Consider the following 21,232-nt stretch of genomic DNA (forward strand, 5'->3'; position numbering starts at 1 on the left):
TGCAAAACACATTTACAATTCAAAAACACATTAACAAATAAAAAACAAAATAACATTTGAAGAAACAAAATTATATTTTATGAAACAAATGTATTTTTTTTTTAAAAAGTTTACATTTTTAAAAACACATTTACATTTTAGCAAACAAATTTACATTAACAAATAAACAAAATAACATTTGAAGAAACAAAATTATATTTTATGAAACAAATGTATTTTTGAAAAAAAAAGTTTAAATTTTTAAAAACACATTTACAATTCAAAAACACATTAACATTTGAAGAAACAAAATTATATTTTATGAAACAAATGTATTTTTGAAAAAAAAAGTTTAAATTTTTAAAAACAAATTTACATTTTAGGAAACAAATTGACATTTTAGATAAGTTAGATTTTAGGTGAGAGAAAGTTTCATTTTAGAGAAAAAAAAAATACATTATATGGAAACAAATTTACATCTAAAAAAAATTTGACCGTTCGGAAACACTTGTACAAGTGCAAAGACAAAACTGCAAGTGGCAAAACACATTTACATAGCCAAAAACAAATTAACAAAAGACGGCTACACGGAAAGGGAATGTCCCAGTGGCCGGATGTGACGTCACGATTACCCTGACTTGTAGTACAAACAGCTCAATCTGTAGTCCTCCTGCTTCACGTGAAAAGTCAGCGGCGATTTTAGATGGAAAGAATTGCACTGAAGCTGTTTTTCTTAAGTTTACGCTAACCGAACAATGTTTTCAGCCAATTTACACCATTTTGTTCTTCGTGCGGACGGTCTCTGGAACTTTTACGGGACACGGTACAAGGTGGCAGGACCAAGCAGCAGGGCCGAGCTCAATTCGTGGCAGTGGCTGCGGCAGAGCCTGCCATCGGAGTGGCCGTTGTTGCCCGCTGCCGGCAGAGCCTGCCATCGGAGAGGCCGATGATGGCCGCTGCCGGCAGAGCCTGCCATCGGAGAGGCCGATGGTGGCCGCTGCCGGCAGAGCCTGCCATCGGAGAGGCCGATGATGGCCGCTGCCGGCAGAGCTTGCCATCGGAGAGGCCGATGGTGGCCGCTGCCGGCAGAGACTGCCATCGGAGAGGCCGATGGTGGCCGCTGTCGGCAGAGCTTGCCATCGGAGAGGCCGATGGTGGCCGCTGCCGGCAGAGCTTGCCATCGGAGAGGCCGATGGTGGCTGCTGCCGGCCGAGGCCACTTATTTGCAGATAAAGTACTCCGTTCCATCAAGTAAATGTGACATTATAAAAGTTTTAATGCAGTTTATTAAGCAATAACATCACAATAAAAAGAAACCCATAAAGAATACATTTTAATACAGGTTATTAAGCGATAACATCACAATATATAGCCTATATATATATATATATATATATATATATATATATATATATATATATATATATATATATATATATATATATATATATATATATATATATAAAATAATCTAGTTAGAAGTACTATAAATAAGGCATTTGCCGAAAAACGGCAGGAAAAATACCCAAAAAATAATTAAATACCAAAGAAAAGTAATTAAAAAACTACATGACAAAATAATAGTGGCTCCGGCCAGTAATACGCCCGGCTCTGCTGCTTGGTCCTGCCACCTGGTCCGTGTCCCGTAAAAGTTCCAGAGACCGTCCGCACGAAGAACAAAATGGTGTAAATTGGCTGAAAACATTGTTCGGTTAGCGTAAACTTAAGAAAAACAGCTTCAGTGCAATTCTTTCCATCTAAAATCGCTGCTGACTTTTCACGTGAAGCAGGAGGACTACAGACTGAGCTGTTTGTACTACAAGTCAGGGTAATCGTGACGTCACATCCGGTCACTGGGACATTCCCTTTCCGTGTAGCCGTCTTCTGTTAATTTGTTTTTGGCTATGTAAAAGTGTTTTGCCACTTGCAGTTTTGTCTTTGCACTTGTACAAGTGTTTCCGAACGGTCAATTTTTTTTAGATGTAAATTTGTTTCCCTATAATGTATTTTTTTTCTCTAAAATGAAACTTTCTCTCACCTAAAATCTAACTTATTTAAAATGTGAATTTGTTTCCTTAAATGTAAATGTGTTTTTAAAAATTTTAACTTTTTTTTTCAAAAATAAATTGTTTCATAAAATATAATTTTGTTTCTTCAAATGTTATTTTGTTTTTTATTTGTTAATGTGTTTTTGAATTGTAAATGTGTTTTTAAAAATTTAAACTTTTTTTTTTCAAAAATACATTTGTTTCATAAAATATAATTTTGTTTCTTCAAATGTTATTTTGTTTATTTGTTAATGTAAATTTGTTTGCTAAAATGTAAATTTGTTTTTAAAAATTTAAACTTTTATTTCAAAAATACATTTGTTTCACAAAATATAATTTTGTTTCTTCAAATGTTATTTTGTTTTTTATTTGTTAATGTGTTTTTGAATTGTAAATGTGTTTTGCACTTCTCAGCCACCGTAGGGATTTAGATCATATTTCATCAACATGTGTGGATGGCTCCTAACCTGAGGAACTGAACTTTAACAATAATTACATTTGCGATATATATATCTTTGTAAATTAAATACTGGGAACGTTTTTTGTTCATAAATGCAGATTTTTTTTTTTTAGATAAGTTTAAGCCATCTGAGAAATTTAATAAGCTGCTTTTGTGAGTCTATAAATTTGTGTGAGTCTATAAAGGTGCTCAAGATTGTCTGTTGGAAAAGCATTCCCGTTATGACGTCATAAGTTCTTTTTTTTCTGTATCATGATGTTCTAAATAAAGACTTTGGGTACAAAAAAAAAAATTGTTGCACCGTAAACGTACATTTTAACCTTTTTTTTGTGCGTAGAACAACCCATTAGGAATACATATGGAGAGTGGCAACTTTCCATTTAAAACCCTTAAAACAAAAACAAGACAGACCTTAATGTTATATTTTGATATAGCAATTGAAATTTATATTTATCGATTTAATCGTACGTGCACCTAAATTATTTTTTTTGATAAACTGTTGATTATTATAAATTATGTTCAGAAGCGAGCCTAAGTTGTTTGAGACCCTCAGTCAATTTTATGTCAAAATATATTTATGTCAAGTATATCATATTGTTATGACTCTTATGATGTTTTTTTTTTGTGTGTAATTCTGTTGTACCACTAATCCCTTCAAATATAGGTTAAAAACAGAAGTTCACTTATATGGAAGAGGAATCGGGCCACTGAAAAAAAAAAAAGTTAACTGATTTTTACATTTTATTTCAGTTTAATATGGGAAAAAACTCAGCATTCTGAGATTAAAGTCAGAATTCTGAGATTAAAGTCAGAATTCTGTGGAGAAAAAAAAGTCAGAATTCTGAGATTAAAGTCAGAATTCTGATTAAAAATTAAGAATTCTGAGAAAAAAAGTGAGAATTCTGAGATTAAAGTCAGCATTCTGATTAAAAATTAAGAATTCTGAGAAAAAAAGTGAGAATTCTGAGATTAAAGTCAGCATTCTGAGATTAAAGTCAGAATTCTGTGAAAAAAAGTCAGAATTCTGAGATTAAAGTCAGAATTCCCACTTTTTTCCAATGTTAAACTGAAATAAAATTTAAAAATCAGTTAACGTCTTTCATTTATTTAGTGGCCCTAATCCTCTTCCTTACAATTATTTAAAAAAGTAACAAAAATTTTTTTTTAGCTATCGCAAATATAGATATCTTCCTGGCCTACAAGTGGCAGTAGCGAGAAAAAGTGTTTGTTTTTGGGTTTCAAATTAACGTGCAGTTACCCAGGTAACGGCAAGATTTTTGCAGATCTATAAGTCATACGCTTGGTGCGATGTCATATTGATGTGTTTATATATAGCTTTACAGATCTAGACATTTTATTGCGCTTGGAAAAAAAAACCAACAGTTGGACAGCCGACGCCACTGCGCCGCGTCCCCGGTTCTGGCTACGTGTAATTCAGGGGAAAAATGGCAGATAGAAAAAATAATAATGTCCCCAACAGTAGTGCGAATTTACTGTTCAGCGCTGCTCCGGAGTTTAACTTCAACCTGCCGTTTATGCCGGTGAGCCAGGCCACCGGGCCGGCGGTGCTGTCAGGAGGTGAGAGGAAGCAGAGACCGAGGAAATGTTTAAAGCTCGGTTAGGCTGTTAGCAAGCAAAGCTAATATGCTAGTCGGGCTAACACTCTGCTGTTAGGGGCTAAATGAGTGAGAAACACTGTTTAATGAATGGTTGGGAGCTTAGCCCAGTGGACTAGTTTGTGTTTTACTTGCTGTCGTTTGTTTTACAGAAACAAACTGCTGAGAATAATATATGTTAAATGGAGAAGTGTAAAAGTGAAACAATTATCCGAATCATTTGTTGTTTTTTTAAGTTTTCTGCATTGATTACAGTCATTAGGTTAGGGAACAAGCCTTAGAAAACACCCTATAAAATATTAAACACACTATGAAGAAAACAAAACAATGAATATTAAACACAGGCTTACTTTTAAAGAATAGTAAGGGACATTTATTGATTATGTAAACATCCTTGGAAGATGGATTTGCTTGTTTCCCTCATAAACAGTTTGTAAAGATGTTTTTGAGGACTGAGGTACTACTTGTTTCCTCTTTGATCAGAAACAGTTTATTGTGATAATATGGTTTATCTGGAGAAAATTGACAGACAGTTATCTGATGGTATTAACATGTGCTGAGGATTTGGAGAAAGGAGGTTGCAGTTAGAGCTGCCCTGGGAGATTAAAACAAACATGAAGACCACAGAGGTTGTTGGTTGTAGTGGATCTATTTATTTTTATTTATTTATATAGCACCAATTAACTACACACGTCATCTACAGGCACTTTACAGTTCACCAGATCATCCAGTCAGATTGATTCAAGTTTGCTATCTAAGGAAAACCAGTTGATTGTATCGACTCATTGACTAGAAGGCAATCCCTCAACCTAAGCATGCTTGTAGCGACAGTGGAGAGGAAAACCTCCCTTTTAACAGGGAGAAACCTCCAACAGAACCCGACTCTGCTGAGGCTGACTGTGGTTCAAGGAGACAGATACAGACATACAAAAAGCGGCTGTAAAAGGCGGCCCCGTCCAGGAAACACACAGCCAGGCAGACGAGCTCCGAGCCAGCTCCCATGCCAGAGGATGAAGAGAGCGCTCTCACAGTCAGAGAAACAGGACCACACTGGAAAACAGGCTGATCTCCAGCATCTATAAACAAGGGTGTTGATGGAAGCAGCACAGCTGCTATTTCTCTCCAGGATGACGTCACAGCCAAACAGGAACAGACGAGGCAAAGCTACTCTGAGGAAAAGCAGAGAGAGCAGAACGTTAGAGATTGAACTAACAGATTCTGCAGAGTGGAAGAATAGAGAGAGAATGAAGCAGAATGATGAAATGGGGGTCCCTATGTCCTCCAGCGGTCTAAGCCTATAGCAGCATAACTATAGAGATAGCTCAGGATAACCTGAGCCCCTCTAACTATAAGCTTTATCAAAAAGGAAAGTTTTAAGTCTAGCCTTAAAAGTAGACAGGGTGTTTGCCTCACGGACTAAAACTGGTGGTTGGTTCCACAGGAGAGGAGCCTGATAACTAAAAGATCTGCCTCCCATTCTACTTTTAGAATTTCTAGGAACCACTAGTAAACCTGCAGATTGAGAGCGAAGTGCTCTGTTAGGAACATAAGGAACAATCAGATCTCTGATATAAGATGGAGCTTGGCCATTTAAGGCTTTATATGTGAGAAGGAGGATTTTATATTTTTCTATTTCTACAGTGTTTCATTTTTTCTTAATTTGTTTGAAGTATTATTGAGTCATTAGATTTCCTTTTTTAATTTTCTATCCTTAAGAAGATTCCACTGACGTTGGAGAAGAAGACAGCTTTCTCGGTCAGACGTCTGCCAATGCACCGGTATCCTCCTCCACATTCAGCTACTTCTCCAGCCCTGTTACCAGCTCTGACCCGTTCGCCTCTCTGGGCCAGTCACCATGCCCCCCGTCGGCCTCATCTTCAGCGCACGCATCAACCGGACCGCCTCCCGTTCCCAACAGCAGCAGCATGGCTCCAACTCCTCCGCCACCATCTGCTGGCTCACAAATGATGCCCCCTCCCCAAGTGTTCGGCGGCGCCGTTTACCAAAGCCCAGTTGGGCGTCACACTCCTCCCCCTACCACCATGACGCTGCCGCCTCAAACACAGTCGCAGGCTCACAACCCGTACCGGCACACCCCCACCAGCAGCAGAGCCAGCCCTTACATTCCAGCCCCGGAGATCCTGCCGCCAACACGCACACCTCAGCAGAACCCCTGCTCTCTCAGCTCGTCCCCCCAGATGTTCCCCCCTCCAGCTCCTACATTTACAACAGTAGGTTCCGCTTTACTTCAGCTCCTAAACTGATTTGAAACATAAAAACAGATCTAAGATCTTCATTTCATTTGGTATTTGATTCAGGATTTTAAACGTCTTATTATTCCTTTTCTGAGAAAAGGTCAGAATTCTAAGATTAAAGTCAGAATTCTGATAAAAAAATTAAGAATTCTTAGAAAAAAAAGTCAGAATTCTGAGATTAAAGGAATAGTACACCCAAAACATGATTAGCCTTCATTTTCTACTCACCCCCATGCTGAACAACACTCTGGAGTACTTTTTTGATATCTCAAATGCATCTGGAGATCTGGGAGGCTTCTTGCTGTCTGCTGACATTCAAATAATGGAGGTGCCCAGCGCCCGAGGCAGTAAGGTCCATAAAAGTCCACAAAAAACGTGTCAATATTCCTCCAATGTCCTGAGTGGGTAGCATCCATAATTTACTCGAAACGAAGTCATTTAGAATGTTTTTAGAGCATAAACAGTAGTGTATAGGATTTCCTAAAAGCACGTTCACGAGTCTACGGAAACCACGGCAGACCAAACCAGATGAAAGTGCGCATTCAGCGTCTGCTCTGCCGATAATGCAAGCGTGGAAGAAGAAATGTGCTGTTTACCTGTGCAAAGAAAGAAACAACGAAAGAAAAATGTCTGAGGACTTCAGTGTTGAGGAAGAGCATGAGTTCTTTGCCGAGCGGAATGCGCACTTTCATCTGGTTTGGTCTGCCGCGGTTTCCGTAGACTCGTGAACGCGCTTTTAGGAAATCCTATACACTACTGTTTATGCTCTAAAACATTCTAATTGACTTCGTTTCGAGTAAATTCTGGATGCTACCCACTCAGGACACTTGAAATACATTGGACGAGCACTATGGAGGAATATTGACACGTTTTTTGTGGACTTTTATGGACCTTTCTGCCTCGGGCGACATAGACCTCCATTATTTGAATGTCAGCAGACAGCAAGAAGCCTACCAGATCTCCAGATGCATTTGAGATATCAAAAAATACTCCAGAGTGTTGTTCAGCATGGGGGTGAGTAGAAAATGGCGGCTAATCATGTTTTGGGTGTACTATTCCTTTAAAGTCAGAATTCTGATAAAAAAAATTAAGAATTCTGAGGGAAAAAAAAGTCATAATTCTTAGATTAAAGTCATAATTCTGAGAAAAAAAGTCAGAATTTCCACTTTTTTCCAATGTTAAACTGAAATAAAATAAAAAAATCAGTTAACGTCTGTCATTTATTTAGTGGCCCTAATCCTCTTCCGTACAATTATTAAAAAAAAAAGTGACAAAAAAGTTTTTTTAGCTATCGCAAATATTGATATCTTCCTGGCCTGCAGGTGGCAGTAGCGAGAAAAAAGTGTTCGTTTTTGGGTTTCAAACTAAGGCGCAGTTACCCAAGTAACTGCAAGATTTTTGCAGATCTATAAGTCATACGCTTGGTGCGAAGTGATGGTGATATGTTTATATATTGCTTTACAGATCTAGAAATTTTATTCCGAGATTTTAAATGTCTTATTATTCCTTTTTCAGCCTCCTCCCACTCATTTTAAAGGGGCTCCGGCTCCGGCCTCCACCGCCGGAGCTGTGGTTCCTGCAGGTCCAATGATGCAGTACAACTACAACATCTACGAACAAGTTCAGCCTCACTGGTTCTACTGCAAGCAGGTGGAGTCGAAGAGTGTCTGGTTTCCTCTGAGCATTATTGACTCGCTTCAGCTCGAGGAGACGTACAACTCAGGTACAGAAGCGAAATATCTGAATGCTTTAGGCACAGAGAGTAGAACCTCCCAGACTGAAAAAAACCTTCTGTTCTTCCAGTTCAACCTGATCCAGAAAATGTGGTGGTACGCACAGACGGGGGGCGTTACGATGTGCACCTTTACGACCGCATCCGCACCGCAGTCTACTGGGAGGAGGAGCCCACAGAGGTCCGGCGCTGCACCTGGTTCTACAAGGGCGACAAGGACAGTCGCTTCGTTCCGTATTCGGAGGAGTTTAGTGAAAAACTGGAGGTTGGTAGAGACGCCGGCGCCTGGTGATTGATCCGCAAACGTGAAAACAACAGGAAGCAGAAACTGGGCGAACATGTCTGAGTTTAGAGTTGCTTTCTAAATCAAACATGCAGTTTTGGATGTCACATGTGCATTAGCGAAGCTGCAGCTCAGCCGTCGATAAGGGATGAACTCATCTGTTTCGCGGGAAAAAATGGTTTCAGTTCTAACTTGATGCAGATGGTTTAAGGCCGATTATTTAAACATCAGGTCAAGCAATCCCTCATATGTGCTGCCAGTTGGTTTAGGAGGGAGGATTTGTTTTTTTTAAACCCAGCATTGTCCCGTCTCTATGGAAGCGTGTCGCATTCATCTGAAAGAAGAAAGGAATTGGTCGGTTTTTCTGGATAAGTGGGCTTATTTTTACAAAAACGAATAAAAACGTTAAATTTTCTGAATTTACGAGATAAACTGTGAATGAGAAAAGGAGGGGAAACTACTGTGCCATGAGCAGCACGCAGGTGTTTTCGCAAAGTTGAAAAAACTAATACGGTAGTAATCTCCTCTATATAACTAAAAAACACAAGAATTTCTTTGTGTTTTAATCCCAAAATAAAATAAAAATGAATTTAACTCAATAAATTCACACGTTGAAACCTCTCTGCTGGAAAGACGTCTCTCGCTTAGAAATCTGCAATGTTACCAGGAACAGATCATTCACTATAGAATCTCAGCAGCATCATTTTCTAATTCAGAAAAACAACCTTTTTTTAATTTTGTAATAAATATCTTGTTAAATCAGGAAAAAAAAGAACAATTTCTTTACTTTTTTTCTCTGTGAATGCAACACGCTTCCGTACATCTCCCATTTACGTGATAGAAATGACAGAAATGTTGCGAAAGTCTCAATATAAACAATAAAATAAACATTTATTAACACATCTTATTATTAACAATGAAAGCAAATGGCTGATGTTGCAACGCATGAGCTTCAGATGATCTCAAGGCATGGCTGCTAAATGCACTAATGAATATCGACTGACAAATGTGAATTTATCTTTACTTTAAAAATAATCCACAAATATCAGCTGGTTGGGAATCTGGGAGGGTTTATCCAGAAGCCTGATGTTAATCTGGTTTATCGTTTCTAAAAACCAGTTTGTCTTTAACTGGATTCATTGTCCTGCTGGATTATCCAAAGCTTATAGACTTAGACTTAGACTTAGACTTCTTTATTTGTCATTTTGTATGCACAGGGTGCATACAGAACGAAATTGCGTTACATACAGCTTATGAACGTTGCATTGATATTTCACAATGGCACGAGTTATAGAAAAAAAGTGGTGGTTACAAGTCCAAATACACTGCATGATCGTAACTCCAGCAGGCGCTGGCGGTCCAGTGATGATCTGCTAGGTAGATAAGCAGTTTGCAGCGGGTTTGGCGGTATATTTTTATGAAAATCTCCGCAAGTTGGTCGGAGCTGTATGCCAGCCGCTGCCGCCAGGGGCGCCGCCATTACGACTATAGACTTATAGTCTGAGGTGATTAATTATTTCAAGGTAATCTTCATTTTATACTCTGTTAATGTACCACACAGCATGATGCTACCACCACCATGCTTTACAGATACTCCTTATAGTAGAGAATAAATCCAAAAACACAATTTGTATGGCCGCAACCAAATAATCCGATTATAACCTTAAAAGAGCAGCTTAGATGAACAGATAAGAGATTATCATGTAATTCCTGTTTATTACAAATGTTGGGAAACTTCAATCACTGGAAAAACAATCTAGAAATAAGTAAAAATTTCTTAAATTAAGTTTATTTAACCTTAATTTGAGTAGGTAAATGAGAAAATTTGCCAATGGAATAAGTATTTTTACTCTTAAAATAAGATAATTAGATAATATTCACTTGAAATAAGACAATGCAATTGTGTTTTCTTATTTTAAGTGTAAATTGTCTTGTTCCATTGGCAAAAAGTCTCTTTTACCTCCTCAATCCAAGAACAAATGCACTTATTTTAAGAAAAAATTACTTATCTAGACTCCGATATAACTGTGACTTGATGTTTAAATCCTGTTTCATATTTGTTACACTTTCAGGCAGAATATAAAAAAGCTGTATCTACTAACCAGTGGCATCGGAGACTGGAGTTTCCATCCGGAGAGACGATCGTGATGCACAATCCAAAGGTAGGCGGGCGATCAGAAATAAGTTAGAGGATGAGATGGTTTGGATCAGTGGTTTTGATGGAAACGTTGCTCCTGCAGGTCATAGTGCAGTTTCAGCCCTCCTCCATTCCAGACGAGTGGGGCACCACTCAGGACGGGCAGACGAGGCCGCGGGTGGTGAAGAGAGGGATTGATGATGACCACGATGAAGTGCCTGATGGTATTTTGCTCCTCGGTTTTTTTACGTAATCAGTTGGTTTGAATAAGCAGAGCAGGAACAGGAGGTGGGATGAAGCTTGTTTTTAAGTTCTCATTTCTGCTGTGTGAATGGTCCAGGTGAGCTTCCCACAGTGGATCATCTGGTGTTCATGGTCCACGGCATCGGCCCTGTTTGCGACCTGAGGTTCAGGAGCATGATCGAGTGCGGTGAGCGGCTTTTATCATCCAGCCAGCTCTGCTCTCCTCTGTGTCGTTCTTTCTGTTCTTTATGCCTAATCCTCTGCTTTCAGTGGATGACTTCCGGAGCGTGTCCCTGAAGCTGCTGCACAGTCACTTTAAGAAGTCGCTGGACGAACACGCCATCAGCCGGGTGGAGTTCCTTCCTGTCCAGTGGCATACGGCTCTGCATGGCGATGCCACGGGCGTAGACAGGTGAGGCTGGGGTTTCTAACAACCTTACTGGTGCAGTGGGAAGGCAGGCCACTAGGGGTGTAAATAATAATCGTTTTGTATCGATGCATCGATCCAACAGCCGACAATCTGATGCATCGATACGTCCGCAAGAGAATCGATTCATGTTTTTTTTTCCTCCGGTCTATTTTTATCCATTTGCTCCTGGACGTAATTCTCCTCCCGTGCTGTGGTGGCGCTAAAACTATTTTGCCCTCCTACCTCGCTTCCTGGTTATACTTTTACAGCAGTGTGTTGCAGTGAGCTTGACGCAGACATTTTTGATTTATGCTCAATATTGAAGCGTGGTCTGTGCTACACGCTGTGGGTCTAGATACGGCCGAGGCGGCGAGGAAGTGGGGGCGAGTTTAGTCCGACGACGGAGAGACATGAGGGCCAAAAAGAGCGGAGATGCAGGTGGAAAAAGGGTCCCAGCGTTCTCGCGCACCTCACTCTTCTAGCGTGTCAAACTTCACGAGTTGTTTTCAGCAATTTCGATCATAAAAACAAAACAAGCCGGCCTCCTGTCTGCGGTCAGCTACAATTTGGGAGAGGTGCAGCGGAGCGTCTCTAAAGGGGTCGGGGACGTCTGGAGCCGAGGTATTGCATTGCACTCATTGCACTGATTTTCTGCAGTATTTTTGCAGTATTTTTTGATGCAACTTTTCTACTTCTGTTATTTGCTGTTGTTTCTAAAAAAAATAAAAATAAATGTATAACGATATTACAGCTTTCATTGATTTATTTCAAATTTGAAACATTGCCTAGCCTGTAAGGTAAAAAAAAAAAAAATGCTTGAATCGAATCGTATCGTGGTGTATTCTTGAGTATCGAAAATAATCGAATCGCCATGATGAATGTTATTTACACCCCTACAGGCCACCCTGCAGGTTAGTATTTTATCATTATCTTCTGAACAAGAATGATATTTAGCTTATATGTCACCTTATATCTCAAGATATAAGGTGACATCTTTAGATGTGGCTTTTCTTCAATGACCATCCTAGCTCTCTCTGTGGAGAAATAACAGCTGATCCGCCCAAGCAGGACATCGAGCATCTTTGACCTGCTTAGAGGTGAACCCGCTCATCTGTTTTGGATCATATTTCTGCTGTTTCTGAGCTAAAGCACATAAACTGTGAACCGGACCGTTTCCTTAGGAGTTTTTCACGATTTCAATCGTTATAGGAAGTCAGGCCGCTCCTACAGCAGAAAACTAGCCCCATACCATCACACTACCACCACCCTACTGGAACATTGGCATTATGTTCTTCTGAAGAGTTCAGAGTCTTTGTTCTGCAGATCTTTAGATGTTGCTGATTTGTAATGCGTCGTCGTTGCTCTTTTAGAGGAATTATTGCGATTCTTTTAAAGAAAGGAATTATTAGAATAGATTTAGAAAGGAAGAAGAATAGAAACGAAATTCACTCTCTGCATTTAATCTATCCCTTTGGGGAGCAGTGGGCTGCCACTGAGCGGCTGCCATCCAAGTGCAATGCCCTAACCACTAGGCCACGGCTCTCCTCCTACTTCCTGTTGACAAACAGGTTCTGTTTCTTTAGTGTAAAGGTTTGGCAGGAAAGAGGCCTGATTGAAGCTGCAGAAACTGAACTTATGTTCCGAAAATAAACTGTAAACTGTAAAAAAAAAAAAAAAAAAATCCCAAACGTTTTGCATTTTTCTAGGAGGATAAAAAAGATCACCCTACCCAGCACCGGACGTTTGCGTCACTTTACAAACGAGACTCTGCTGGACGTCCTTTTCTACAACAGTCCAACTTACTGCCAGACCATCATGGACACCGTAGCTCTGGAGATCAACCGGCTCTACGCTCTGTTTATGAAGAGGAACCCCGACTACAGGGGAGGAATATCAGTGGCCGGACACAGCTTGGGTAAAACCAAATCCGTTTGTCTTTTTTTTTTTTTGTCAGCAGGCTCATGTTTCTGCCTCTAATTTTAATCGTTGCTTTCTTTGATGTTTCTGCAGGATCTCTGATTCTCTTCGATCTGCTCTCCAATCAGAAAACCGTCTCCCCAGCGCTGATGATGCCACCCATGCCTGCTACTAACGGAGATGCCAAACAGGTGGAGCAACAAACCGAATAGAGAATGCTGAAAGATTTTATCACAGCTTATGCATGAACCTAAAAAAAGCTGCTGGTTGTTCCAGGTGATGGCTCCTACGTCACAGACGGACAGCGCTGTCAGTCCTGCTGCTGGGGAGGAGCCGGCCAAAGAGGACGAGGAAGAGTTTGAGGACCTCGCCGCCATGCTGCAACATTTGGGGCTCTCTGAATACAAGAGCATCTTTGATCAGGAGAAGATTGACGAAGAATCCTTCGTAAGAAAGATAATGGTTTAGAGAAGTAAAAAAAAAAGAGCTTAAGTAGGAAAAACGGTGATAAAAGTTTCTCTCTCTGTTGCTTCAGCTCATGTGCACGATGGAGGACCTGAAAGAAATGGGCATCCCACTGGGTCCTCGGAAGAAAATGGCCAAGTTTGTGAAGGAGCGGTTGAGCAGACAGGTAAGCTCGATTTGTGAACCTTAGCAGCCTTTGGACCTGCTGCAGGTAACGGTTGTTTGTGGTGTCCAGGCTGCACGCCAAGCTGCCCAAGAGAAGAAAGCAGAGATGAAGGAGGGTCAGGCTGCGGTGCCTCAGCCAGCGTCTGAAGATCCTGCTGGAAGCGCCGCGGCGAAGCCACCGGCGGTCGGCTCCGTCTCCTCTGTCCACGTCAACTACAACTACTTTGAAGTTGGAACTGGACAAGTAATCATCAGAGTTCATCACTAAAAAAAGAAATAGAGGTTCTAGATGAATGGAGCGGAGCTCGAGCGACTTTGTTTCTGGTTCTGCAGGTTTCTGTGATCTACCACAGCCTGGACTTTGAGCCGGTGAACTTCTTCGCTCTGGGTTCTCCAATCGGTATGTTCCTGACGGTCAGAGGGCTGGAGAAGATCGACGAGACGTACCAGCTGCCCACCTGCAAGGGGTTCTTCAACATCTATCATCCGGTAAGAAGCTCTTTAAACCCTGCAGGGAACGGCCGCTGGTGACGCTTTTCTAGACGCCATCTGTGTCTGCCTTGTTTCAGTTGGACCCGGTGGCATACAGAATCGAGCCCATGATCGTCCCAGACCTGGACCTGAAACCCGTTCTAATCCCACACTACAAAGGAAGGAAGAGGCTTCATCTCGGTATGAAACTTTTATGTCGTAATCTCTGACAGCTTTTTTTAAAGACCAACCATCATCTCAGCAGAAACGGTTTCAGTTCTTAGTTTTGGCCACATTTTGTTGCTGAATCTCAGTTTTGGTTTGTTTAGTGTGAAAATAAAAGGGAACACTTGGAGTTTCATATAACATCTCACTTAATCTCTTACTCAGATTTTGTTGTGTAAAAAATTTTAAAACTTACAGTTTTACCTTTAATGTAAAATCCAGCTAAAGCAACAAACAAACCAGTTAAGAAAAAAAGTTTCAGTTTCATTGTGGTATAAAAAAAATTGCCTACTCAACTTTTTTTCTCACTCCTATTTCTTCTTCTTTGCATTTAGAGGCTCTACTTAGATCCTTCTGAAAAAAAACCCTGAATTACTACAACTTTCAGGGCCGTATATAAACTGTGGCGTTCACTAAAGCAGGAGCCCCTAAAGTCTAAAGATGCTTTTCACCGTCGTTGTGATGTGACCCCTGAAATGAAATGATTAAATCTACATTTATTTAAGTATTAAATATACCATTTCATTTCAAAATCCACCTTTAAAGAATTTAATACATTTAAAAAGATAAATTCACTTCATTTTATTTAAAACAAAAATAAAAAATGAATTATTACGACTTTCAGAGCCGTATTTAAACTGTGGCGTTCACTAAAGCCGGAGTCCCTAAAGTCTAAATATCTTTTTCACTGTCGTTGTGATGTCATCTCTGAAATGAAATTATTAAATCTACATTTATTTAAGTATTAAATATACCATTTCATTTCAAAATCCACCTTTAAAGAATTTAATACATTTAAAATGATGAAATAACTTAATTTTATTTAAAACAAAAATAAAAAATGAAAGCAATTTATACAGAAATTTAAAGTAATTTTTTTTTAATCTGCAGTGTGTTGCATGTTTTTTTCCATTCTGGTTTGCCTGAGTAGATAATTGATGTAAAATCTAGAGCCTTGAACTATAGAATTCTATTATATTTCATTCAAATGTTAGGTGACATTAATACAGGGTTCCCGCGGGTCCTTAAAAAGTCTTAAAGGTCATTGAACTCTTCAAAATAAAACTAAGGCCTTGATTGGTATTAAAATGTCTTAAATTAGTCTTTTGTAGGTCTTAATTTTTAAAACATCATAAATAGGAATTTTTTTTATTCCGATTTATTTTTGCAATCTAAATAAAACATTAAAATTGACCTTTTTCAAGTGTAAATGGAACCAAAATTGGCTCCAGCCAAGAGTTTTCTCCATGGCTAAAACCAGGGAACAAGAAGCGATTCAAGCTCAGAACGATGGGAACTAAGGCAGTGGAGTCGCACATGCGAAGCACGAAACACAAAGCGTCAAAATCGAGTTACAGAGAAACAGCCGGTATTTCTCAGTTTAGTTCCACCCTTGTCTCTGCAACGCCTCCACTTATCACCAAATCAAACATACTAAGAAAACAATACAAAGAAAAATAGCTGCAAAAAAGACTTAGCGCTGGTTATGTTGTGGCTTTAAAACTGATTTGTTTTGTTCCCTGCTAAAACAAAGTTTGTGAATTCAGTTAAATAATTGTTCAAATATATCTGTCATTTGTGTGTTTTTAGCTTTCTTCTTGTTTGGGAAGCTTTTAAAAATTTGAAACATTAGTGCAGTGGTTTATGTTATAATAAACCTTTGGGTTAAGTTGTCGCAAGCAGGTTTTTCTTGTGTTTCTTGTGAATTTGGTCTTAAATATTTATTTCAAGTGGCATTAAAAAGTCTTGAATTTAACGTGCCTTATGCTGTAGGAACCCTGTAATACTTTAATATATGCAATAAATATTTAACACTGAAGATTTTTGACATATTTTTATGGCGTCATTTTTTTTACATTTTAAAAAGCAGGGCATTTTCCCAGAAGGTTTGTTAGTATTTAACTATCCTCTGTTTCATTAAAATGAAGACGCTGTTTTTCTGAATAATGAACTATCGCTGTGTTTCAGAGCTGAAGGAGAGCCTCTCCAGGATGGGCTCAGACCTGAAGCAGGGCGTCATCAGCTCCCTGAGGAGCGCCTGGCAGACGCTCAACGAGTTTGCTCGGGCGCACACCTCATCCACCCTGCAGGCCGAGCTGGCCATCGTGGCCAACCAGATCGAAGAGGAGGAGAAGCACGTGCACGAAGGTACGGCTGCAGGTTGTTGGGTTTATTATTGCTTCCCCTCAGGTCGGTTATTCACAACCTTGTTTTTGTTTTTCACAGAGCATAAACTCCCAGAGAGTCTTGAGCTGCAAAGAGAAGAGGAGCCGCAGGTGAAGATCGGGATGCTGAACGGAGGGAACCGGATCGACTACGTGCTGCAGGAGAAGCCCATCGAGAGTTTCAACGAGTATCTGTTTGCCCTGCAGAGTCATCTCTGCTACTGGTACGAGAGCTTTTTTCTTTACTGCACTAAATACACTGCAAAAAATCAAAATCTTGATAAGTAATTTTTTCTTAAAATAAGTGCATTTGTTCTTGAATTGAGGAGATAAAAGAGACATTTTGGCAATGGAACAAGACAATTTACACTTAAAATAAGAAAACATTGTCTAATTTAAAGTGACTATTATCTAATTATCTTATTTTAAGAGTAAAAATACTGATTCCATTGTCAAACTATCTCATTTACCTTCTCAAATCTAGGGTAAAAAAACTTAATTTAAGAAATCTTTGCTTATTTCTAGGTCGTTTTTTAAGTGTAGAGCTGAAATATTTAGGATTTACTAAGATGCACATTTATGTAAAACAAAAAATTCTCAAAATCACAAAAAGTGGAAATTGTCTCATTATACTTCTTAGGTAAATAATCTCGAAATCTTTATATTTCAGTACTAATCCACTTTTTAGGGTCAGATAAAAACACCCTGTTATAACGGATTTGGACTAGAAGGATATAAATGTTCGGGAGACGTACAGAAACACGAGTCTGGATAATAAATTTAGAAATCTGAAGGAAAGCTCACCTTTATAAGAGCAGAGACAAAAACAGTATAAGAAAGTTTTTCATTTGACTGCAACAGTTCTATACATTTATTATACATTTATTTTACAAGTTGCTGTTTTGTTGTTTTAAAAGCTGGAATAACTTTTAAAATAATTAATTTCAATTTGTTAGTGATTACTTTAGTAATCCAACTATTCTAAATATTTCTCTGACCTTTAATTTAGTAATTAGATTAAAAAAAAATGTAATTCTGCCGATATTTTTACTTAATTATATCATGTGAGAAACATGGAAGTGAACAATTCAATTCCTCTTTTTAATAAAGAAAAATAATAAAGATTCATTTGCAGATGAAAATAATCAAATACTCATTGTTCAAATAAGGAAATCAAGCAAAGCTACATGTTTTCCCAAACTATTTAAATCCTTGTTTTATGTCTAGATTATATTATTGAAGTAAAGAGGCTAATATTATATTACAAAATGTAAAATAATAAAATTAGCTGAAGATGATGTTACATCCAGAGGTTGAGATTATAAAACTGTTGAAACAAAATCTTATTTCAAGTAGGGCAGCAACTAACAATTATTTCGCGAATAAATTAATCTTTCAATTTGTTTTTCGATTCATTGATTAATGAACCTTTTGCTATCCGATTATTAAAGATTTTTTTACGAAATTAATATTTTTTTAATTTTTTTTTTTTGGATATAATTACTGCTCTAAGTGGGTGTTTGGACTCCATCAGCTAAAGGCCTGTTTTACAGCTACTACTGTTAACGATAATCGATAACTCAATTATTTGCAGATTATTTCAATAATAGATTATCAGATTGTTTCAGCCCTAAGAAAAAGAAAACTGATCAAACAGCTAAAAAACAAGCCTGAACTCTTTTGAAATCATTTATCGTATAATGCTCAACATGTGACCACAGGATACATCACTGCAAAAACTGATCTAAAGAATAAGTAAAAGTTCCCTAAAATAAGCCTAATTTATGTTATGCATCTATGATCGCCATCGCCTGCTGGAGCTACGGTCACAAAATGGTTTAAAAAAATGATATTTTTGACCCTTAAAAACGCTGCGGAGTGCTACGGACTGACGTTAACAAAACAACAGCAGAAAATAATGGACGGAGGGGGGGGCTAACTGCGAAGCTAAAGAGAAATCCCCACAGACCACGCTTCCATCAATCCTGCTCTCCAATATCCACTCGTTGGAAAACAGATGGATAATTTCCGACCCGAACTCTCTCTTTTTAAAAAAAGGAGCTATGTAACTGCTGCGCCATCATTCTGACGGGGTCTTGGCTGCGTCCAGCAGTACTTTTGGCCTGGGGGGGCTGATGCTGTACCGTACCGATAGAAACAAAGAGCTCTGCGTGAATGGAGGCTCCTCTGAGACTGTTCCCAGGCAATCTTCAGCATCTAGAGGGGAAGCACTGCCCTCTGCAGGTGAAAATGAGGAGAGCACTCTAGATGCTTCCCTGCTAAATTCTGAAACATCCCCAGCTGGCTCCTCCCGGCCCCCTCCGGCTTCCACACCTTCTCCAGCATCGTCTGTCGCTGCTAAACCTGCCGATGGCACCACTGCTGCTTCAACCACTTCAGCCTCTTCAACCCAGCGGGCTACCACCCTCACAGCATCGTCCTCTTCCTCCCCTGAGCCAGGAGAAGCGAGTGCTTCAGGAGCTGGAGGCAGTAGTAGCAGCTCAACAACAACTACTGCTGCTGCTTACCTTATCAAGGCTGCACTTTAAAAAATGAAATTTCCTTTTTACACTTGTATATACAGAATGACAAAATAAATCTAAATAAATTTAAACAGGTTAATTATATGATCTGCCAGTAGAATTAGCATAAATAAGACAATTACACGTTTTGCACTGGATCTAAGATTTTTCTCATACTTTAGACCAGGGGTGCTCAAGTCCAGTCCTCAAGAGCTACTATCCTGCAACTATTTGATGCAACTATTTTTAACACACCTGAATCAAATGAATGGCTCGTTACCATGCCTCTGCTGGGCTAAATGAGGGGATTGAGGCTTTAGATTCAGGTGTGCTAGAAAAGAGATGCCTCTAAAAGTTACAGGATGGTAGCGCTTGAGGACTGGACTTGAGCACCCCTGCTTTAGACCATATTATTCCATCGGAAAATTGTCTTAATAACCACCTGAATTTAAGGGAAAATTTAATTTCAGTTTTTGCAGTATTTTGGTGAATCAACTACTTACCTTTAGATAATTTCATGAAAACAAACGTGCACAACTTCAGAGCTCTTATCTTTCTATGGAGAACAAAACAACCGATAAATCTAAGGATCAGGTGTGGAAATGGGAGAAATACCGGAAACCACTGTAGAAATTTATTACATTTTATATATAAAAAGTGTATTTTCTGTCATTTGATAAGGCAGTTCAGTTTGGCATTGGACTGATTCATGTTTAAAATTAATAAAAAAAAAAGAACTTCAGTGTCTTATTTCCAAGGGCAAAAATATCCCATTGTCATTTTATCTTCTTGCTGAGATTAAGGCCAGATATATTTATTTGAATCCATGTTTAGATCACCGGCGTTTATCAGTTTTCTCCCGTCTCCGTCATTTTACAGGCAATCCGAAGACACGGCGCTGCTGCTCCTCAAGGAGATCTACAAAACCATGGGGATCCACCCTGAGCAGCCGGCCCATTAATGCTCCGATTCTTCCCTGTCTGGTTTAATCTGCCATTTCAAGAAGATTTTTTTTTTCTATTTTTTATCGAAGGAGTTTATTTTACCCAGATGAATAATATGTTTTTATTATTCAATGGTCTTAAATTAACAAACATGAATGAGCTGGTAGATTCATGTTTATTACATTTTATAGCCAATATGCATCTCGTGGTCGCCTAGAAATATGTACCATAAAGATCAAAAGGAATATGAAGTTAATGCTTGTAAGTTATTTCATGGACAAATCTTCACAATAAACTCTCATCTTGCTCAATTTTTTTTATTGTTCAGCTTTAACTGTTGTGTTCTGCAGAGAGGAAGACATTTTTTTATTTTATCTTCTGTCAAGCAAGAAGACCTCAGGACAATCTACAAAAGCTGCAGTACAAGCAGTAAACGGTTGTAAATAATTACAGTACAGGATGCAAATGCAAGAACTACCTGATATATTCGTAAGAAAATCTGCTGTGACCTTTTCCGACCAACCTCGCTCGGGACGAGGCGGGCGGGAACGACGGCTCCAAACAGATGCAACACAGTCGACATGTTCTTTAAGGTTCCATGTAATGTTTGGAATAAAAGAAACGTTTAAGAACTATTTACATCGGAGAGACGTTTTAAACTTTCCCACACTCCTTAAAAAAAAAAAAAAAAAAAGAAACAACTAAGGACAAAAACGTTTTCTCCCTTTTTTATCCCTCACCACCAGCCTGAACAAACACGTCCTTTTTCAGGCTGTAAATGGATGAAGAGGTTCTGTAACAGAGGCCCAGAACACAGGGCACGCTTTAACAGATCTATATTAATTAGATCTGCAGCCTGTTTGGTTGTGGTTTGATGCTTCCAAAAAAAAACACTGAATACACCCAGGAAAGAGAGCGAACAAATCCCACCTTCATGTTTGCTTCCTACATCCACTCATCTTTAATGTGAACCTAAAGCTTTGAGTTTCCAACTCAGGAACGAATACGAAATTTGGGCCTTGAAGTTGTAGTTTATTGTGGATTTAAATGCAAATATAGTCAGAAGTTATATACTTGCACTTATATATAAACCCAAACTGTTTTTATGAATACTCCTTAGCAGGTTGAACATGACCCACCAGCTTTGGATAGGTGATATCTGTTCCCTCTGAGTGGCTTCCTGTCAAATCCGCTTT

The 21,232-nt window shown here is 39.0% G+C and overlaps 1 protein-coding gene across 2 annotated transcripts; it reads left to right on the forward strand.

Moving 5' to 3' along the window:
• The first annotated feature begins 3,866 nt into the window (after window positions 1–3,866).
• On the forward strand, window positions 3,867–20,352 carry LOC119782910 (SEC23 interacting protein). Of its 2 annotated transcripts, none has more exons than XM_038284117.1 (18): window positions 3,867–4,065; window positions 5,820–6,334; window positions 7,874–8,081; window positions 8,162–8,355; window positions 10,446–10,535; window positions 10,614–10,734; window positions 10,851–10,940; window positions 11,024–11,165; window positions 12,869–13,077; window positions 13,173–13,270; window positions 13,356–13,526; window positions 13,615–13,710; window positions 13,780–13,953; window positions 14,043–14,198; window positions 14,279–14,381; window positions 16,374–16,553; window positions 16,632–16,794; window positions 19,972–20,352. In XM_038284117.1, the coding sequence occupies exons 1-18, from the start codon at window positions 3,933–3,935 to the stop codon at window positions 20,051–20,053; spliced, it is 2,925 nt and encodes a 974-aa protein (XP_038140045.1). In that variant the 5' UTR covers window positions 3,867–3,932; the 3' UTR covers window positions 20,054–20,352. The 2 variants fall into 2 exon arrangements, with proteins under 2 accessions (XP_038140045.1, XP_038140046.1); XM_038284118.1 differs by having other exon boundaries at window positions 5,823–6,334.
• The last annotated feature ends 880 nt before the right edge of the window (window positions 20,353–21,232 follow it).

The sequence above is a fragment of the Cyprinodon tularosa genome, unplaced genomic scaffold, assembly GCF_016077235.1.
Source record: "Cyprinodon tularosa strain WSP-4 unplaced genomic scaffold, ASM1607723v1 ctg199, whole genome shotgun sequence".
Lineage (NCBI taxonomy): Eukaryota > Metazoa > Chordata > Actinopteri > Cyprinodontiformes > Cyprinodontidae > Cyprinodon > Cyprinodon tularosa.

Excerpts from the sequence above, each read along its gene's own strand:
- LOC119782910 (XM_038284117.1), top strand. The coding sequence starts at position 3,933 with ATGGCAGATAGAAAAAATAATAATGTCCCCAACAGTAGTGCGAATTTA. Across the intron at positions 8,356-10,445 it reads AGTTTAGTGAAAAACTGGAG|GCAGAATATAAAAAAGCTGT; the intron begins GTTGGTAGAGAC and ends TTACACTTTCAG. Across the intron at positions 10,536-10,613 it reads TCGTGATGCACAATCCAAAG|GTCATAGTGCAGTTTCAGCC; the intron begins GTAGGCGGGCGA and ends TTGCTCCTGCAG.